At 55.4% G+C, this 22,843-nt stretch overlaps 1 protein-coding gene across 1 annotated transcript in view; it reads left to right on the forward strand.

Moving 5' to 3' along the window:
• The window catches only part of LOC142907970 (uncharacterized), a gene marked incomplete at its 3' end in the record, with an annotated part of 70,099 nt that extends 48,263 nt beyond the window's left edge, over positions 1–21,836 (forward strand). The window contains exons 10-13 of the mRNA XM_076058031.1: positions 5,001–5,227; positions 10,165–10,218; positions 12,018–12,107; positions 21,532–21,836. Coding sequence (XP_075914146.1) covers positions 5,001–5,227; positions 10,165–10,218; positions 12,018–12,107; positions 21,532–21,836 — 676 coding nt within the window. The remainder of the gene's footprint in view (positions 1–5,000; positions 5,228–10,164; positions 10,219–12,017; positions 12,108–21,531) is intronic.
• Between the last annotated feature and the right edge of the window lie 1,007 nt (positions 21,837–22,843).

The raw sequence follows: 22,843 nt of genomic DNA on the forward strand, positions 1-22,843 counted from the left end.
GGAGAGAGAGAGAGACACGGGGAGAGACACGGGGAGAGACACGGGGAGAGAGAGACACGGGGAGACACACGGGGAGAGAGAGAGACACGGGGGGAGACACGGGAGGAGACACGGGGAGAGAGACACGGGGGGAGACACGGGGGGAGACACGGGGGGAAAGACACGGGGAGAGAGAGACACGGGGAGAGAGAGACACGGGGAGAGAGAGACACGGTGGGAGGGAGACACGGGGAGAGAGAGACACGGGGACAGAGACACGGGGAGAGAGACACGGGGAGAGAGACACGGGGAGAGAGACACGGGGAGAGAGACACGGGGAGAGAGAGACACGGGAGAGAGAGAGACACGGGAGAGAGAGAGACACGGGAGAGAGAGAGACACGGGAGAGAGAGAGACACGGGGGAGAGAGAGCCCCTACCGCCCTGCTAGAGGCTACCTGGGGGAGCTTTGTCTGTGTGTGGTGTGTGTGTACAGGTGTGGTGTGTGTGTGTGGTGTGTAGAGGTGTGTGGTGTGTGTGTGTGTACAGGTGTGTGGTGTGTGTGTACGGGGAGAGACACGGGGGGAGACACGGGGAGAGAGACACGGGGGGAGACACGGGGAGAGAGAGACACGGGGAGAGACACGGGGAGAGAGAGACACGGGGAGAAACACGGGGAGAGAGAGAGACACGGGGAGAGAGACACGGGGAGAGAGAGACACGGGGAGACACACGGGGAGAGAGAGAGACACGGGGAGAGGGAGACACGGGGGGAGACACGGGGGGAGACACGGGGGGAGACACGGGGAGAGAGACACGGGGGGAGACACGGGGGGAGGGAGACACGGGGGGAGACACGGGGAGAGACACGGGGAGAGAGAGACACGGGGGGAGACACGGAGAGAGACACGGGGGGAGACACGGGGGGAGACACGGGGAGAGACACGGGGAGAGAGAGACACGGGGGAGACAGACACGGGGAGAGACACGGGGGGAGACACGGGGAGACACACGGGGAGAGAGAGAGACACGGGGAGAGAGACATGGGGAGAGAGACACGGGGAGAGAGACACGGGGGGAGACAGACACGGGGAGAGAGAGACACGGGGAGAGAGAGACACGGGGAGAGAGAGACACGGGGAGAGAGAGACATGGGGGGAGAGACACGGGGAGAGAGAGACACGGGGAGAGACACGGGGAGAGAGAGACACGGGGAGAGAGAGACACGGGGAGAGAGAGACACGGGGAGAGAGAGACACGGGGAGAGAGAGACACGGGGAGAGAGAGACACGGGGAGAGAGAGACACGGGGAGAGAGACACGGGGAGAGAGAGACACGGGGAGAGACTCGGGGAGAGGGAGACACGGGGGAGACACGGGGAGAGGGAGACACGGGGAGAGGGAGACACGGGGAGAGGGAGACACGGGGAGAGACACGGGGAGAGGGAGACACGGGGAGAGGGAGACACGGGGAGAGGGAGACACGGGGAGAGACACGGGGAGAGGGAGACACGGGGAGAGAGACACGGGGAGAGAGACACGGGGGGAGACACGGGGAGAGAGAGACACGGGGAGAGACACGGGGAGAGAGAGACACGGGGAGAAACACGGGGAGAGAGATAGACACGGGGAGAGAGACACGGGGAGAGAGAGACACGGGGAGACACGGGGGGAGACACGGGGGGAGACACGGGGGGAGACACGGGGGGAAAGACACGGGGAGAGAGAGACACGGGGAGAGAGAGACACGGGGAGAGAGAGACACGGTGGGAGGGAGACACGGGGAGAGAGAGACACGGGGAGAGAGACACGGGGAGAGAGACACGGGGGGAGACACGGGGGGAGACACGGGGAGAGAGACACGGGGAGAGAGAGACACGGGGAGAGAGAGACACGGGGAGAGAGAGACACGGGGAGAGGGAGACACGGGGGAGACACGGGGAGAGGGAGACACGGGGAGAGGGAGACACGGGGAGAGACACGGGGAGAGGGAGACACGGGGAGAGGGAGACACGGGGGGAGACACGGGGGGAGACACGGGGGGAAAGACACGGGGAGAGAGAGACACGGGGAGAGAGAGACACGGGGAGAGAGAGACACGGTGGGAGGGAGACACGGGGAGAGAGAGACACGGGGAGAGAGACACGGGGAGAGAGACACGGGGAGAGAGACACGGGGAGAGAGAGACACGGGGAGAGAGAGACACGGGGAGAGAGAGACACGGGGAGAGGGAGACACGGGGGAGACACGGGGAGAGGGAGACACGGGGAGAGACACGGGGAGAGGGAGACACGGGGGGAGACACGGGGAGAGAGACACGGGGGGAGACACGGGGAGAGAGAGACACGGGGAGAGACACGGGGAGAGAGAGACACGGGGAGAGAGAGAGACACGGGGAGAGAGAGAGAGACACGGGGAGAGACACGGGGAGAGACACGGGGAGAGAGAGACACGGGGAGACACACGGGGAGAGAGAGAGACACGGGGGGAGACACGGGAGGAGACACGGGGAGAGAGACACGGGGAGAGACACGGGGGGAGACACGGGGGGAAAGACACGGGGAGACACGGGGAGAGAGAGACACGGGGAGAGAGAGACACGGGGAGAGAGAGACACGGTGGGAGGGAGACACGGGGAGAGAGAGACACGGGGAGAGAGACACGGGGAGAGAGACACGGGGAGAGAGACACGGGGAGAGAGACACGGGGAGAGAGACACGGGGAGAGAGAGACACGGGAGAGAGAGAGACACGGGAGAGAGAGAGACACGGGAGAGAGAGAGACACGGGAGAGAGAGAGACACGGGGGAGAGAGAGCCCCTACCGCCCTGCTAGAGGCTACCTGGGGGAGCTTTGTCTGTGTGTGGTGTGTGTGTACAGGTGTGGTGTGTGTGTGTGGTGTGTAGAGGTGTGTGGTGTGTGTGTGTGTACAGGTGTGTGGTGTGTGTGTACAGGTGTGTGTACAGGTGGTGTGTGTGGAATGTGTGTGTATATATGTGTGTGCTGTTGGTGTTTAGAGGTGTGTGCTGTGAGTGTGCACAGGTGTGTGTGTGTATATATGTGTGTGTGTGTGTAACTGTGTGTGTAACTGAGTGTGGGGAGCGATAGTGTAGTGGTTAGCGCTACGCTGCGCTATGAGCCTGGCGACCCGGGTTCGATTCCCGCTCACGGCCAACACCAGTGACGGTTGTCTGAACCGGTCCCGGGCCTCCCCTAGGTCGACTCAGCCTCAAATGAGTACCTGGTGTAGCGGTGTGTAAACATCGCCACTAGGGAGACAAAGGCGGTCGGGCGTGGTGCTGGCCACCCACCCCCTCGTGTACCGTTCCGGCCTTCATAGGTGCTCGCTAACAGCACTTGCCCCTACAGTCTGTTAAGGCTACACGGGGGATCTTTGTCTTTTTATCTTTGTGTATATGTGTATGTATGTGAGTATATATGTGTGTATATATATGTGTGTCTGTGTTTATGTGTGTGTGTAAATGTGTGTGTATATGTGTGTGTGGAGGTGTGTGTGTATATGTGTGTGTGTGTCGAGGTGTGTGTATATATGTGTTTGTGTGTAAATGTGTGTATATATAGGTATGTGTGTAGAGGTGTGTGTATATATGTATATATGTGTATATCTGTGTGTGTATATAGGTGTGTATGTATGTGTGTATATCTGTGTGTGTATATAGGTGTGTATGCATGTGTGTATATCTGTGTATGTATGTGTGTATATAGGTGTGTATGTATGTATGTGTATGTATGTGTGTATATCTGTGTGTATATGTGTATGTAAGTGTGTATATCTGTGTGTGTATATAGGTGTGTATGTATGTGTGTATATCTGTGTGTGTATATAGATGTGTATGTATGTGTGTATATCTGCGTGTGTATATGTGTATGTATGTGTGTATATGTGTATGTATGTGTGTATATCTGTGTGTATATGTGTATGTATGTGTGTATATCTGTGTGTGTATATAGGTGTGTATGTATGTGTGTATATCTGTGTGTGTATATAGATGTGTATGTATGTGTGTATATCTGTGTGTGTATATAGGTGTGTATGTATGTGTGTGTATATCTGTGTGTATATATAGGTGTGTATGTATGTGTGTGTATATCTGTGTGTGTATATGTGTATGTATGTGTGTGTGTATATCTGTGTGTATATGTGTATGTATGTGTGTGTATATGTGTATGTATGTGTGTATATCTGTGTGTATATAGGTGTGTATGTATGTGTGTATATCTGTGTGTGTATATGTGTATGTATGTGTGTATATCTGTGTGTGTATATGTGTATGTATGTGTGTATATCTGTGTGTGTATATGTGTATGTATGTGTGTATATCTGTGTGTGTATATAGGTATGTATGTGTGTATATCTGTGTGTGTATATGTGTATGTATGTGTGTATATCTGTGTGTGTATATGTGTATGTATGTGTGTATATCTGTGTGTGTATATAGGTATGTATGTGTGTATATCTGTGTGTGTATATGTGTATGTATGTGTGTATATCTGTGTGTGTATATGTGTATGTATGTGTGTATATCTGTGTGTATATAGGTATGTATGTGTGTATATCTGTGTGTGTATATGTATGTGTATATGTGTGTGTATGTGTGGAGGTGTATATATGTATGTGTGTATATATATGTGTATATGTGTGTGTATGTATATGTGTATATATGTGTATATGTATGTGTATATATATATGTGTATGTGTATATATGTATATATGTGTATATGTATATATATATGTGTATATGTATGTATATATATGTGTATGTGTATATATGTATATATATATGTGTATATGTGTATATATGTGTATGTGTATATATGTATGTGTATATATATATGTGTATGTGTATATATGTATATATATGTGTATATGTGTATATATGTGTATGTGTATATATGTATATATATGTGTATATGTGTATATATGTGTATATATGTGTATATATATATCTGCGTGTGACATAGAGCCGCTCGCCCGCCCCCCCCCCCCCCCCCCCCTCCAACAGAGGCTGCCGAATCGTCGGCGTCGGCCTCCGTCTCGGCGTCCGCCGGTGCAGCCGCAGCTCCGCTGTTGCCCTGCTCGGCCGTGGCTGCGTCTGCTCCGGGGGCCGGGGCCGGGCAGCCGCTCCCCCCCGGTGCCGCCATCGTCTCGGGGTTCTCCCAGCATGCACTGGGGGGAGGGGGCGCCGCGCTGCTGTCGGCCATCTTGGCGGCAAGGGGCACGGCCAATCAGGTGAGGGTTGGGGGGGGTGGGGGGGCGCTGTCGGTTGTCGTGGCGACGTCGCCGATGATCGTTAGGCCCTGGGCGAGGTGATTTTACCACTTTTTTTTATTTTATTTTGTTTTTCACCGAGTGCCAGGGGCCGAGGTCCCTGGATATTCGTGAAGCTGTCGCGACTGCAAGGATCCGTGCTCTCGTGGCTTCCATTCGGGAAAGTCGCGTGGGTAAAAAAGTAAAAAGTAAAAATAAATAAATTTAAAACAACAAAAATTCTCACGGCGTTTCGGCCACAGCACAAGCGGCCTTCTTTTAAGGTGAAATGAACGCAACCCGTCGGGAGGACAGAGCTTCAATGGACGTTGTTAAGATTTGTAGCGACTTTTTAAGCAGGTTGAGAGAAGTGAGGCACCTTGACTAAAGGGGTTGGTTTTTACATCTCAAACAGGAGAATTTAGCGTTGAAACAGCCGAGGGATTAGCTTGTGACTGGATGTGTAGGGCTTTGACTTTAACACGGCTATTCCTGTGACCAGTCACAAGCTAATCCCTCAGCTGTTTCAACGCTAAATTCTCCTGTTTGATTTGTACTAGGTGCCTCTGTGGATGTGTAGGGCTTTGACTTTAACACGGCTATTTCTGTGACCAGTCACAAGCTAATCCCTCAGCTGTTTCAATGCTAAATTCTCCTGTTTGATTTGTAAACCCCTTTTGTCAAGGTGCCTCACTTCTCTCAACCGAGCTGAAAAGACACTGCGAAACTTCTACGGTTCTTTCGGCAAAGTCACCACCACGTAGAATGAGAATAAAATAATAAAATAACACGATAAAATTCTCACGACGTTTCGGCCACAACGCAAGCGGCCTTCTTCAGGTGAAAGGAACAGACCTGTCGGGACGACAGAGCTTCAATGAACGTTGTTAAGATTCGTAGCGTCTTTTAATCAGGTTGAGAGAGTTGAGGCACCTTGACACAGGGGTTTACAAATCAAACAGGAGAATTTAGCGTTGAAACAGCTGAGGGATTAGCTTGTGACTGGTCACAGAAATAGCCGTGTTAAAGTCAAAGCCTACACATCCACAGAGGCACCTAGTACAAATCAAACAGGAGAATTTAGCATTGAAACAGCTGAGGGATTAGCTTGTGACTGGTCACAGAAATAGCCGTGTTAAAGTCAAAGCCCTACACATCCACAGAGGCACCTAGTACAAATCAAACAGGAGAATTTAGCGTTGAAACAGCTGAGGGATTAGCTTGTGACTGGTCGTAGAAATAGCTATGTTAAAGTCAAAGCCTACACATCCACAGAGGCACCTAGTACAAATCAAACAGGAGAATTTAGCGTTGAAACAGCTGAGGGATTAGCTTGTGACTGGTCACAGAAATAGCCGTGTTAAAGTCAAAGCCTACACATCCACAGAGGCACCTAGTACAAATCAAACAGGAGAATTTAGCGTTGAAACAGCTGAGGGATTAGCTTGTGACTGGATGTGTAGGGCTTTGACTTTAACACGGCTATTTCTGTGACCAGTCACAAGCTAATCACTCAGCTGTTTCAATGCTAAATTCTCCTGTTTGATTTGTACTAGGTGCCTCTGTGGATGTGTAGGCTTTGACTTTAACATAGCCATTTCTGTGACCAGTCACAAGCTAATCCCTCAGCTGTTTCAATGCTAGATTCTCCTGTTTGATTTGTACTAGGTGCCTCTGTGGATGTGTAGGCTTTGACTTTAACACGGCTATTTCTGTGACCAGTCACAAGCTAATCCCTCAGCTGTTTCAACGCTAAATTCTCCTGTTTGATATGTACTAGGTGCCTCTGTGGATGTGTAGGCTTTGACTTTAACACGGCTATTTCTGTGACCAGTCACAAGCTAATCCCTCAGCTGTTTCAACGCTAAATTCTCCTGTTTGATATGTACTAGGTGCCTCTGTGGATGTGTAGGCTTTGACTTTAACACGGCTATTTCTGTGACCAGTCACAAGCTAATCACTCAGCTGTTTCAACGCTAAATTCTCCTGTTTGATTTGTACTAGGTGCCTATGTGGATGTGTATGCTTTGACTTTAACACGGCTATTTCTGTGACCAGTCACAAGCTAATCTCTCAGCTGTTTCAATGCTAAATTCTCCTGTTTGATTTGTACTAGGTGCCTCTGTGGATGTGTAGGCTTTGACTTTAACGCGGCTATTTCTGTGACCAGTCACAAGCTAATCCCTCAGCTGTTTCAACGCTAAATTGTCCTGTTTGATATGTACTAGGTGCCTCTGTGGATGTGTAGGCTTTGACTTTAACACGGCTATTTCTGTGACCAGTCACAAGCTAATCACTCAGCTGTTTCAACGCTAAATTCTCCTATTTGATTTGTACTAGGTGCCTCTGTGGATGTGTATGCTTTGACTTTAACACGGCTATTTCTGTGACCAGTCACAAGCTAATCCCTCAGCTGTTTCAACGCTAAATTCTCCTGTTTGATTTGTACTAGGTGCCTCTGTGGATGTGTAGCCTTTGACTTTAACACGGCTATTTCTGTGACCAGTCACAAGCTAATCCCTCAGCTGTTTCAACGCTAAATTCTCCTGTTTGATTTGTACTAGGTGCCTCTGTGGATGTGTAGGCTTTGACTTTAACATAGCCATTCCTGTGACCAGTCACAAGCTAATCCCTCAGCTGTTTCAACGCTAAATTCTCCTGTTTGATTTGTACTAGGTGCCTCTGTGGATGTGTAGGCTTTGACTTTAACACGGCTATTTCTGTGACCAGTCACAAGCTAATCCCTCAGCTGTTTCAACGCTAAATTCTCCTGTTTGATTTGTACTAGGTGCCTCTGTGGATGTGTAGGCTTTGACTTTAACATAGCCATTCCTGTGACCAGTCACAAGCTAATCCCTCAGCTGTTTCAACGCTAAATTCTCCTGTTTGATTTGTACTAGGTGCCTCTGTGGATGTGTAGGCTTTGACTTTAACACGGCTATTTCTGTGACCAGTCACAAGCTAATCCCTCAGCTGTTTCAACGCTAAATTCTCCTGTTTGATTTGTACTAGGTGCCTCTGTGGATGTGTAGGCTTTGACTTTAACATAGCTATTTCTACGACCAGTCACAAGCTAATCCCTCAGCTGTTTCAACGCTAAATTCTCCTGTTTGATTTGTACTAGGTGCCTCTGTGGATGTGTAGGGCTTTGACTTTAACACGGCTATTTCTGTGACCAGTCACAAGCTAATCCCTCAGCTGTTTCAACGCTAAATTCTCCTGTTTGAGATGTAAAACCAACCCCTTTTGTCAAGGTGCCTCACATCTCTCAACCGGCTTAGAAGACGCTGCAAATCTTAGCAGCGGTCATTGTCGCTCCGTCCTCCCGACGGTTTGTGTTCCTTCACCTGAAGAAGGCTGCTTGTGCTGTGACCCGGAACGTCGTGACTTTTACCCTCGTGACTTTTACCGAATAGAACCAAAAGAGTACACAGGGTCACGGTGTCGCCATGCCCAAGGGGTAAGGTCAAGGGTCGGGTAAAGTTAGAGCGAAGAATTACTCCTTTACCGTAGGCTCCTCGTTTTACCGTAGGCTCCTCGTTTTACCACAGACTCGTGGTGATGTTGATGGTGGTTGTCGTGGTGATGTTGATGGTGGTTGTCGTGGTGATGTTGATGTGGTTGTCGTGGTGATGTTGTGGTGGTTGTCGTGGTGATGTTGATGTGGTTGTCGTGGTGATGTTGATGTGGTTGTCGTGGTGATGTTGATGTGGTTGTCGTGGTGATGTTGATGGTGGTTGTCGTGGTGATGTTGATGTGGTTGTCGTGGTGATGTTGATGTGGTTGTCATGGTGATGTTGATGTGGTTGTCGTGGTGATGTTGATGTGATTGTCATGGTGATGTTGATGTGGTTGTCGTGGTGATGTTGATGGTGGTTGTCGTGGTGATGTTGATGGTGGTTGTCGTGGTGATGTTGATGTGGTTGTCGTGGTGATGTTGTGGTGGTTGTCGTGGTGATGTTGATGTGGTTGTCGTGGTGATGTTGATGTGGTTGTCGTGGTGATGTTGATGTGGTTGTCGTGGTGATGTTGATGGTGGTTGTCGTGGTGATGTTGATGTGGTTGTCGTGGTGATGTTGATGTGGTTGTCATGGTGATGTTAATGTGGTTGTCGTGGTGATGTTAATGTGGTTGTCGTGGTGATGTTGATGTGGTTGTCGTGGTGATGTTGATGTGGTTGTCGTGGTGATGTTGATGTGATTGTCATGGTGATGTTGATGTGGTTGTCATGGTGATGTTGATGTGGTTGTCGTGGTGATGTTGATGTGGTTGTCGTGGTGATGTTGATGTGGTTGTCGTGGTGATGTTGATGTGGTTGTCGTGGTGATGTTGATGTGGTTGTCGTGGTGACGTTGATGTGGTTGTCGTGGTGATGTTGATGTGGTTGTCATGGTGACTTTGATGTGGTTGTCATGGTGACGTTGATGTGGTTGTCGTGGTGACGTTGATGTGGTTGTCATGGTGACGTTGATGTGGTTGTCATGGTGACGTTGATGTGGTTGTCGTGGTGACGTTGATGTGGTTGTCGTGGTGACGTTGATGTGGTTGTCGTGGTGATGTTGATGTGGTTGTCGTGGTGACGTTGATGTGGTTGTCATGGTGACTTTGATGTGGTTGTCATGGTGACGTTGATGTGGTTGTCGTGGTGACGTTGATGTGGTTGTCGTGGTGACGTTGATGTGGTTGTCATGGTGATGTTGATGTGGTTGTCGTGGTGATGTTGATGTGGTTGTCATGGTGATGTTGTGGTTGTCATGGTGATGTTGATGTGGTTGTCATGGTGATGTGGTTGTCATGGTGATGTTGATGTGGTTGTCATGGTGATGTGGTTGTCATGTTGTTGTGGTTGTCATGGTGATGTTGATGTGGTTGTCATGGTGATGTTAATGTGGTTGTCATGGTGATATTTTCTCTCTCAGCACAACGCTGCACTCCTCTCAGCCTTCCTGAACCAAGACCCCAACAGACAGGAGGTGATGCCCCTCCCTCTCTCTATAATATTATTATTATATATACATCTATAATATATACATCTATATATACCTTTATAATATATACATCTATATACCTCTATAATATATACATCTATATATACGTCTATAATATATACATCTAGATATATATACATCTATATATATACCTCTATAATATATATACATCTAGACCCCAACAGACAGGAGGTGATGCCACTCCCTCTCTCTATATATTATATATACATCTATATATACGTCTATAATATATACATCTATAATATATACATCTATATATACGTCTATAATATACCTCTATAATATATACATCTATATATATACCTCTGATATATACATCAAGACCCCAACAGACAGGAGGTGATGCCCCTCTCTCTATAATTATATATACATCTATAATATATACATCTATATATACATCTATAATATATACATCTATAATATATACATATACCTCTATAATATATACATATACCTCTATAATATATACATCTATATACATCTATAATATATACATCTATATACATCTATAATATATACATCTATATACCTCTATAATATATACATCTATATACCTCTATAATATATACATCTATATATAATATATACACATCTCTATATATACATCTATATATACAATATAATATATACATCTTTATATATAATATATACAATATTATATATATCTCTATAATAGATACAATATTATATATACCTTTATATATACAATATTATATATACACCTTTATATATACAATATTATATACACTATATACACACAATATTATATACACTCTATATATACAATATTATATACACCTCTATATATACAATATTATATACACTATATATATACAATATTACATACACCTCTATATATATACAATATTATATACACTCTATATATACAATATTATATACACCTCTATATATATACAATATTATATACACCTCTATATATATACAATATTACATATACCTCTATATATACAATATTACATACACCTATATATATACAATATATACACCTATATATATACAATATTATATATACACCTCTCTATATGTACAATGTTATACTGGTAGGAAGGAAGTTGTAAACTGAGTGTACCAGCCTGCAATAGATGAATGTGTCCGTCCGTCCGTCCCCTTTCAATACTTTAACGAAGTGAAATCTCGTGCTGTTGGGGTGTAAAATCAGCAATAGACAGCGCAGAGACTTGATATGTCTTATTGCACCCAACATTTGGAAGTATCAATGTCAAAGAATTGCGCAAAATTCCAATGTTCCTACCAGCCCACCCTGCAGGGACCTGTTTATACATCTCTATACGAGTACCTTAATGCGATGTGGTAATAAACATCGCTAGCACTGGGGGAGAGACAAAGGCGGCCGGGCGTAGTGCCGGTCGCTTTCATAGGTGAAGCTAACAGCACTTGCCCCTACAGCCCTGCTAGAGGCTACCTGGGGGAGCTTTGTCTGTGTGTGGTGTGTGTAGTACATAGACACTGCTACTCGCTAGCTAACAGCACTTGCCCCTACAGCCCTGCTAGAGGCTACCTGGGGGAGCTTTGTCTGTGTGTGGTGTGCGTAGTACATAGACACTGCTACTCGCTAGCTAACAGCACTTACCCCTACAGCCCTGCTAGAGGCTACCTGGGGGAGCTTTGTCTGTGTGTAGTGTGCGTAGTACATACACTGCTACTCGCTAGCTAACAGCACTTGCCCCTACAGTCTGTGGAGGCTTCACGGGGGACCTTTGCCTGTGCCTGTGTGTGTGCAGGGTCATCCACACCCCGCCCTGGCTTCCAACCGTAACCTGAGCCCTCACCTGTCGGCCCTCCTGGCCGCGGGCTCACAGGTGTCTCCACAGGTCAGAGGTCACGGCCGTGTCTCCCCCCGTGTCTCCGTCTCTCCACCCCGTGTCTCCCCTAATCATCTCCGCTTTCCAACCACTCACTCACTCACTCATCCACTCACACACTCACCTACTCACTCACTCACTCATCCACTCACACACTCACCCACCCACCCACTCACACACTCACACACTCACTCACACACTCACTCACACACTCACTCACACACTCACTCACTCACCCACCCACTCACACACTCACTCACCCACCCACTCACCCACTCACACAATCACCCACTCACTCACTCACCTACTCACTCACTCATCCACTCACACACTCACCCACTCACTCACTCACCTACTCACTCACTCACTCACCCACTCACACACTCACCCACCCACCCATTCACTCACTCACACACTCACACACTCACTCACACACTCACACACTCACTCACACACTCACTCACTCACCCACCCACTCACACACTCACTCACCCACCCACCCACTCACACACTCACCCACTCACTCACTCACTCACCCACCCACTCACCCACCCATCCTACCACCCACTCACCCACCCACCCACTCACTCACTCACCCCACTCACCCACTCACTCACACGCTCACACACACACTCACTCATCCACTCACACACTCACTCACACACTCATCCACTCACACACTCACTCACACACACACTTACTCACCCACTCACTCACCCACTCACCTACTCCACCCACCCACTCACTCACTCACTCACCCACTCACTCACCCACTCACCCACCCACCCACTCACTCACTCACCCACTCACTCCCCCTCCCACCCACTCACTCACCCACCCACCCACTCACCCACCCACCCACCCACTCACTCACCCACCCACTCACTCACCCACCCACTCAACCACCCACCCACTCACCCACCCACCCTCCCACCCACCTCACTCACCCACTCACTCACCCACCCACCCACTCACTCCCCCTCCCACCCACTCACCCACCCACCCACTCACCCACCCACCCACTCACTCACCCACCCACCCACTCACCCACCCACCCACCCACTCACCCTCCCACCCACTCATTCACCCACCCACCCACTCACTCCCCCTCCACCCACTCACTCACCCACCCACTCACTCACCCACCCACCCACTCAACCACCCACCCACTCACCCACCCACCCTCCCACCCACTCACCCACTCACTCACCCACCCACCCCACTCACTCCCCCTCCCACCCACTCACCCACCCACCCACTCACCCACCCACCCACCCACTCACCCACCCACCCTCCCACCTCACCCACTCACCCACCCACCCACTCACTCCCCCTCCCACCCACTCACTCACCCACCCACCCACTCACTCACCCACCCACCCACTCACTCACCCACCCACCCACTCACTCACCCACCCACCCACTCACTCACCCACCCACCCACTCAACCACCCACCCACTCACCCACCCACCCTCCCCACCCACTCACCCACTCACTCACTCACTCCCCACTCACTCACTCACCCACTCACTCACACACTCACTCACCCACTCACTCACCCACTCACTCACCCACTCACTCACTCACACACCCACTCACTCCCCCTCCCACCCACTCACACCCCACTCACTCACTCACCCACTCACTCACCCACTCACCCACCCACCCACTCACCCACTCACTCACTCACCCACTCACCCACTCACTCACCCACTCACCCACCCACTCACCCACTCACCCACCCACTCACTCACCCACCCACTCACTCACCCACTCACTCACCCACTCACCCACCCTCCCACCCACTCACTCACCCACTCACCCACCCTCCCACCCACTCACTCACCCACTCACCCACCCTCCCACCCACTCACTCACCCACCCTCCCACCCACTCACTCACCCACTCACCCACCCTCCCACCCACTCACTCACCCACTCACTCACCCACCCACCCACTCAACCTCCCACCCACTCACCCACCCACCCTCCCACCCACTCACCCACTCACTCACCCACCCACCCACTCACCCCTCCCACCCACTCACCCACCCACTCACCCACCCACTCACCCACCCACTCACTCACCCACTCACCCACCCACTCACCCACTCACCCACCCACTCACTCACCCACTCACCCACTCACTCACTCACCCACTCACCCACTCACTCACTCACCACCAACTCACTCACCCCCACCCACTCACCCACCCACCCACTCACTCACCCACCCACCCACTCACTCACCCACCCACTCAACCACCCACCCACTCACCCACCCACCCTCCCACCCACTCACTCACCCACCCACCCACTCCCCCTCCCACCCACTCACCCACCCACCCACTCCCCACCCACCCACCCACTCACTCACCCACCCACCCACTCACTCCACCCACCCACCCACTCACCCACCCACCCTCCCACCCACTCACCCACTCATTCACCCACCCACCCACTCACTCCCCCTCCCACCCACTCACTCACCCACCCACTCACTCACCCACCCACCCACTCAACCACCCACCCACTCACCCACCCACCCTCCCACCCACTCACCCACTCACTCACCCACCCACCCACTCACTCACCCACCCACCCACTCACTCCCCTCCCACCCACTCACCCACCCACCCACCCACTCACCCACTCACCCACTCACTCACCCACCCACCCACTCACTCCCCTCCCACCCACTCACTCACCCACCCACCCACTCACTCACCCACCCCACCCACTCACCCACCCACCCTCCCACCCACTCACCCACTCACTCACTCACTCACCCACTCACTCACTCACCCACTCACTCACACACTCACTCACCCACTCACTCACACACCCACCCACTCACCCACTCACTCACCCACTCACTCACCCACTCACTCACTCACACACCCACTCACTCCCCCTCCCACCCACTCACCCACCCACTCACTCACCCACTCACTCACCCACTCACCCACCCACCCACTCACTCACTCACCACTCACCCACCCACTCACCCACTCACCCACCCACTCACTCACCCACCCACTCACTCACCCACTCACTCACCCACTCACCCACCCTCCCACCCACTCACTCACCCACTCACCCACCCTCCCACCCACTCACTCACCCACTCACCCACCCTCCCACCCACTCACTCACCCACTCACCCACCCTCCCACCCACTCACTCACCCACTCACCCACCCTCCCACCCACTCACTCACCCACTCACTCACCCACCCACCCACTCAACCACCCACCCACTCACCACCCACCCTCCCACCCACTCACCCACTCACTCACCACCCACCCACTCACTCCCCCTCCCACCCACTCACCCACCCACTCACCCACCCACTCACCCACCCACTCACTCACCCACTCACCCCACCCACTCACCCACTCACTCACCCACCCACTCACTCACCCACTCACCCACTCACCCACTCACTCACTCACCCACTCACCCACTCACTCACTCACTCACCAACTCACTCACTCACCCACCCACTCACCCACCCACCCACTCACGCACCCACCCACCCACTCACTCACCCACCCACTCAACCACCCACCCACCTCACCCACCCACCCTCCCACCCACTCACCCACTCACTCACCCACCCACCCACTCACTCCCCCTCCCACCCACTCACCCACCCACCCACTCACCCACCCACCCACCCACTCACCCACCCACCCACCCACTCACTCACCCACCCACCCACTCACCCACCCACCCACTCACCCACCCACCCACTCACCCACCCACCCTCCCACCCACTCACCCACTCATTCACCCACCCACCCACTCACTCCCCCTCCCACCCACTCACTCACCCACCCACTCACTCACCCACCCACCCACTCAACCACCCACCCACTCACCCACCCACCCTCCCACCCACTCACCCACTCACTCACCCACCCACCCACTCACTCACCCACCCACCCACTCACTCCCCCTCCCACCCACTCACCCACCCACCCACCCACTCACCCACTCACCCACTCACTCACCCACCCACCCACTCACTCCCCCTCCCACCCACTCACTCACCCACCCACCCACTCACTCACCCACCCACCCACTCACTCACCCACCCACCCACCCACTCACTCACCCACCCACCCACTCAACCACCCACCCACTCACCCACCCACCCTCCCACCCACTCACCCACTCACTCACCCACCACCCACTCACTCCCCCTCCCACCCACTCACCCACCCACTCACTCACCCACTCACTCACCCACTCACCCACCCACCCACTCACCCACTCACTCACTCACCCACTCACCCACTCACTCACCCACTCACCCACCCACTCACCCACTCACCCACCCACTCACTCACCCACCCACTCACTCACCCACTCACTCACCCACTCACCCACCCTCCACCCACTCACTCACCCACTCACCCACCCTCCCACCCACTCACTCACCCACTCACTCACCCACCCACCCACTCAACCACCCACCCACTCACTCACCCACCCTCCCACCCACTCACCCACTCACTCACCCACCCACCCACTCACTCCCCCTCCCACCCACTCACCCACCCACCCACCCACTCACCCACCCACCCACCCACCCACTCACCCACCCACCCTCCCACCCACTCACCCACTCACTCACCCACCCACCCACTCACTCCCCCCCCCCACCCACTCACTCACCCACCCACCCACTCACTCACCCACCCACCCACCACTCACCCACCCACCCACCCACTCACTCACCCACCCACCCACTCAACCACCCACCCACTCACCCACCCACCCTCCCACCCACTCACCCACTCACTCACCCACCCACCCACTCACTCCCCCTCCCACCCACTCACCCACCCACTCACTCACCCACTCACTCACCCACTCACCCACCCACCCACTCACCCACTCACTCACTCACCCACTCACCCACTCACTCACCCACTCACCCACCCACTCACCCACTCACCCACCCACTCACTCACCCACCCACTCACTCACCCACTCACTCACCCACTCACCCACCCTCCCACCCACTCACTCACCCACTCACCCACCCTCCCACCCACTCACTCACCCACTCACTCACCCACCCACCCACTCAACCACCCACCCACTCACCCACCCACCCTCCCACCCACTCACCCACTCACTCACCCACCCACCCACTCACTCCCCCTCCCACCCACTCACCCACCCACCCACCCACTCACCCACCCACCCACCCTCCCACCCACTCACCCACTCACTCACCCACCCACCCACTCACTCCCCCTCCCACCCACTCACTCACCCACCCACCCACTCACTCACCCACCCACCCACTCACTCACCCACCCACCCACTCAACCACCCACCCACTCACCCACCCACCCACCCACTCACCCACTCACTCACCCACCCACCCACTCACTCCCCCTCCCACCCACTCACCCACCCACTCACTCACCCACTCACTCACCCACTCACCCACCCACCCACTCACCCACTCACTCACTCACTCACCCACTCACCCACTCACTCACCCACTCACCCACACACCCACCCACTCACCCACCCACCCACTCACCCACCCACTCACCCACTCACCCACCCACCCACCACTCACTCACCCACTCACTCACCCACTCACTCACTCACCCACCCACTCACTCACTCACTCACCCACCCACCCACTCACCCTCCCACCCACTCACCCACCCACGCACTCACCCACCCACTCACTCACCCACTCACTCACTCACCCACTCACTCACCCACCCACCCACTCACTCACCCACTCACTCACCCACTCACCCACCCTCCCACCCACTCACTCACCCACTCACCCACCCTCCCACCCACTCACTCACCCACTCACTCACCCACCCACCCACTCACTCACCCACTCACTCACCCACCCACCCACTCAACCACCCACCCACTCACCCACCCACCCTCCCACCCACTCACCCACTCACTCACCCACCCACCCACTCACTCCCCCTCCCACCCACTCACCCACCCACCCACCCACTCACCCACCCACCCTCCCACCCACTCACTCACCCACCCACCCACTCACTCCCCCTCCCACCCACTCACTCACCCACCCACCCTCCCACCCACTCACTCACCCACTCACTCACCCACCCACCCACTCACTCACCCACTCACTCACCCACCCACCCACTCAACCACCCACCCACTCACCCACCCACCCTCCCACCCACTCACCCACTCACTCACCCACCCACCCACTCACTCCCCCTCCCACCCACTCACCCACCCACCCACCCACTCACCCACCCACCCTCCCACCCACTCACTCACCCACCCACCCACTCACTCCCCCTCCCACCCACTCACTCACCCACCCACCCACTCACTCACCCACCCACCCACTCACTCACCCACCCACCCACTCACTCACCCACCCACCCACTCAACCACCCACCCACTCACCCACCCACCCTCCCACTCACCCACTCACTCACCCACCCACCCACTCACTCCCCCTCCACCCACTCACCCACCCACTCACTCACCCACTCACTCACCCACTCACCCACCCACCCACTCACCCACTCACTCACTCACTCACCCACTCACCCACTCACTCACCCACTCACCCACACACCCACCCACTCACCCACCCACCCACTCACCCACTCACCCACTCACCCACCCACCCACTCACCCACTCACTCACCCACTCACTCACTCACTCCCCCTCCCACCCACTCACCCACTCACCCACTCACTCACCCACCCACTCACTCACCCACCCACTCACTCACTCACTCACCCACCCACTCACCCACCCACCCACTCACCCACCCACTCACCCTCCCACCCACTCACCCACCCACGCACTCACCCACCCACTCACTCACCCACTCACTCACCCACCCACTCACTCACTTACCCACTCACTCACCCACCCACCCACTCACTCACCCACTCACTCACCCACTCACCCACCCTCCCACCCACTCACTCACCCACTCACCCACCCTCCCACCCACTCACTCACCCACTCACTCACCCACCCACCCACTCAACCACCCACTCACCCACCCACCCTCCCACCCACTCACCCACTCACTCACCCACCCACCCACTCACTCCCCCTCCCACCCACTCACCCACCCACCCACCCACTCACCCACCCACCCACCCTCCCACCCACTCACCCACCCACCCACCCTCCCACCCACTCACCCACTCACTCACCCACCCACCCCACTCACTCCCCCTCCCACCCACTCACTCACCCACCCACCCACTCACTCACCCACCCACCCACTCACTCACCCACCCACCCACTCACTCACCCACCCACCCACTCAACCACCCACCCACTCACCCACCCACCCTCCCACCCACTCACCCACTCACTCACCCACCCACCCACTCACTCCCCCTCCCACCCACTCACCCACCCACTCACTCACCCACTCACTCACCCACTCACCCACCCACTCACCCACTCACTCACTCACCCACTCACCCACTCACTCACCCACTCACCCACACACCCACCCACTCACCCACCCACCCACTCACCCACCCACTCACCCACTCACCCACCCACCCACCCACTCACTCACCCACTCACCCACCCACTCACTCACCCACTCACTCACCCACTCACTCACCCACTCACTCACTCACTCCCCCTCCCACCCACTCACCCACTCACCCACTCACTCACCCACCCACTCACTCACCCACCCACTCACTCACTCACTCACCCACCCACTCACCCACCCACCCACTCACCCACCCACTCACCCTCCACCCACTCACCCACCCACGCACTCACCCACCCACTCACTCACCCACTCACTCACCCACCCACTCACTCACTCACTCACCCACTCACTCACCCACCCACCCACTCACTCACCCACTCACTCACCCACTCACCCACCCTCCCACCCACTCACTCACCCACTCACCCACCCTCCCACCCACTCACTCACCCACTCACTCACCCACCCACCCACTCAACCACCCACTCACCCACCCACCCTCCCACCCACTCACCCACTCACTCACCCACCCACCCACTCACTCCCCCTCCCACCCACTCACCCACCCACCCACCCACTCACCCACCGACCCACCCTCCCACCCACTCACCCACTCACTCACCCACCCACCCACTCACTCCCCCCTCCCACCCACTCACTCACCCACCCACCCACTCACTCACCCACCCACCCACTCACTCACCCACCCACCCACCCACTCACTCACCCACCCACCCACTCAACCACCCACCCACTCACCCACCCACCCACCCTCCCACCCACTCACCCACTCACCCACTCACTCACCCACCCACCCACTCACTCCCCCTCCCACCCACTCACCCACCCACTCACTCACTCACCCACTCACTCACCCACTCACCCACCCACTCACTCACCCACTCACTCACTCACTCACCCACTCACCCACTCACTCACCCACTCACCCACACACCCACCCACTCACCCACCCACTCACCCACTCACCCACTCACCCACCCACCCACCCACTCACTCACCCACTCACTCACCCACTCACTCACCCACTCACTCACTCACTCCCCCTCCCACCCACTCACTCACTCACCCACCCACTCACTCACCCACCCACTCACCCACTCACCCACTCACTCACCCACCAACTCACCCACCCACTCACCCACTCACCCACCCACCCACCCACCCACCCACCCACTCACTCCCCCTCCCACCCACTCACCCACCCACTCACTCACTCACCCACTCACTCACCCACTCACCCACCCACTCACTCACCCACTCACTCACTCACTCACCCACTCACCCACTCACTCACCCACTCACCCACACACCCACCCACTCACCCACCCACTCACCCACTCACCCACTCACCCACCCACCCACCCACTCACTCACCCACTCACTCACCCACTCACTCACCCACTCACTCACTCACTCCCCCTCCCACCCACTCACTCACTCACCCACCCACTCACTCACCCACCCACTCACCCACTCACCCACTCACTCACCCACCAACTCACCCACCCACTCACCCACTCACCCACCCACCCACCCACCCACCCACCCACTCACTCCCCCTCCCACCCACTCACCCACCCACTCACTCACTCACCCACTCACTCACCCACTCACCCACCCACTCACTCACCCACTCACTCACTCACTCACCCACTCACCCACTCACTCACCCACTCACCCACACACCCACCCACTCACCCACCCACTCACCCACTCACCCACTCACCCACCCACCCACCCACTCACTCACCCACTCACTCACCCACTCACTCACCCACTCACTCACTCACTCCCCCTCCCACCCACTCACTCACTCACCCACCCACTCACTCACCCACCCACTCACTCACCCACTCACCCACCCACTCACCAACTCACTCACTCCCCCTCCCACCGCAGGTCGCCTTTGCCGCCCAGATGGCCGCGTTACAAGCCGCCACCTCCTCCTCCTCCTCCTCCTCCTCCACCTCCTCCACCTCCACCTCGTCGGGGCTCCTGCGTGGCGGCCGTGGCGTAGCGATGGGTGGGACAGCGGTGGGGGGGGCGGCGGCGGCGGGCGCCGGGGGCAAGCGCAAGCTGTTGTGGCAGGGCCGTCCCGGCGAGCGGTCCGCCACCAAGGAGCTGTGGGAGAACCTCAACTTCGGTAGCAAAGACCAGAACACCAAATTCCGCAAACTCATGGGCATCCACGGCAAGGTGGGTGGGTACGGTGGGTGGGTGAGTGGGTGGGTGGGTGAGTGGGTGGGTGGGTGGGTGGGTGAGTGAGTGGGTGAGTGGGTGGGTGGGTGGGTGAGTGGGTGGGTGGGTGAGTGGGTGAGTGGGTGGGTGGGTGGGTGAGTGGGTGAGTGGGTGGGTGAGTGGGTGAGTGGGTGGGTGAGTGGGTGGGTGGGTGAGTGGGTGGGTGGGTGAGTGGGTGGGTGAGTGGGTGAGTGGGTGGGTGGGTGAGGTGGGTGAGTGAGTGGGTGGGTGGGTGGGTGAGTGAGTGGGTGGGTGGGTGGGTGAGTGGGTGGGTGGGTGAGTGGGTGGGTGGGTGGGTGAGTGAGTGGGTGGGTGGGTGAGTGGGTGAGTGGGTGGGTGAGTGGGTGAGTGGGTGGGTGGGTGGGTGAGTGGGTGGGTGGGTGGGTGAGTGGGTGGGTGGGTGGGTGGGTGGGTGAGTGAGTGGGTGGGTGGGTGGGTGAGTGGGTGGGTGGGTGGGTGAGTGGGTGAGTGGGTGGGTGGGTGAGTGGGTGGGTGGGTGGGTGAGTGAGTGGGTGGGTGAGTGGGTGAGTGGGTGGGTGAGTGAGTGGGTGAGTGGGTGGGTGGGTGGGTGAGTGGGTGGGTGAGTGGGTGAGTGGGTGGGTGGGTGGGTGGGTGAGTGGGTGGGTGGGTGGGTGGGTGGGTGGGTGGGTGAGTGGGTGAGGTGTGTGAGTGAGTGGGTGAGTGGGTGAGTGGGTGGGTGAGTGAGTGAGCGGGTGAGTGAGCGGGTGGGTGAGTGGGTGAGTGGGTGGGTGAGTGGGTGAGTGCGTGGGTGAGTGAGTGGGTGGGTGAGTGAGTGGGTGGGTGGGTGAGGTGGGTGGGTGAGTGGGTGGGTGGGTGAGTGAGTGAGTGAGTGGGTGGGTGAGTGAGTGAGTGGGTGGGTGGGTGGGTGAGTGAGTGGGTGGGTGGGTGAGTGAGTGGGTGGTGAGTGGGTGAGTGGGGGGTGAGTGGGTGGGTGGGTGAGTGAGTGGGTGAG

Source organism: Petromyzon marinus (assembly GCF_048934315.1).
Source record: "Petromyzon marinus isolate PM22_M1 ecotype Great Lakes invasive population chromosome 67 unlocalized genomic scaffold, UKy_Petmar_22M1.pri1.0 chr67_unloc.4, whole genome shotgun sequence".
NCBI classification, from domain to species: Eukaryota; Metazoa; Chordata; class Hyperoartia; order Petromyzontiformes; family Petromyzontidae; genus Petromyzon; species Petromyzon marinus.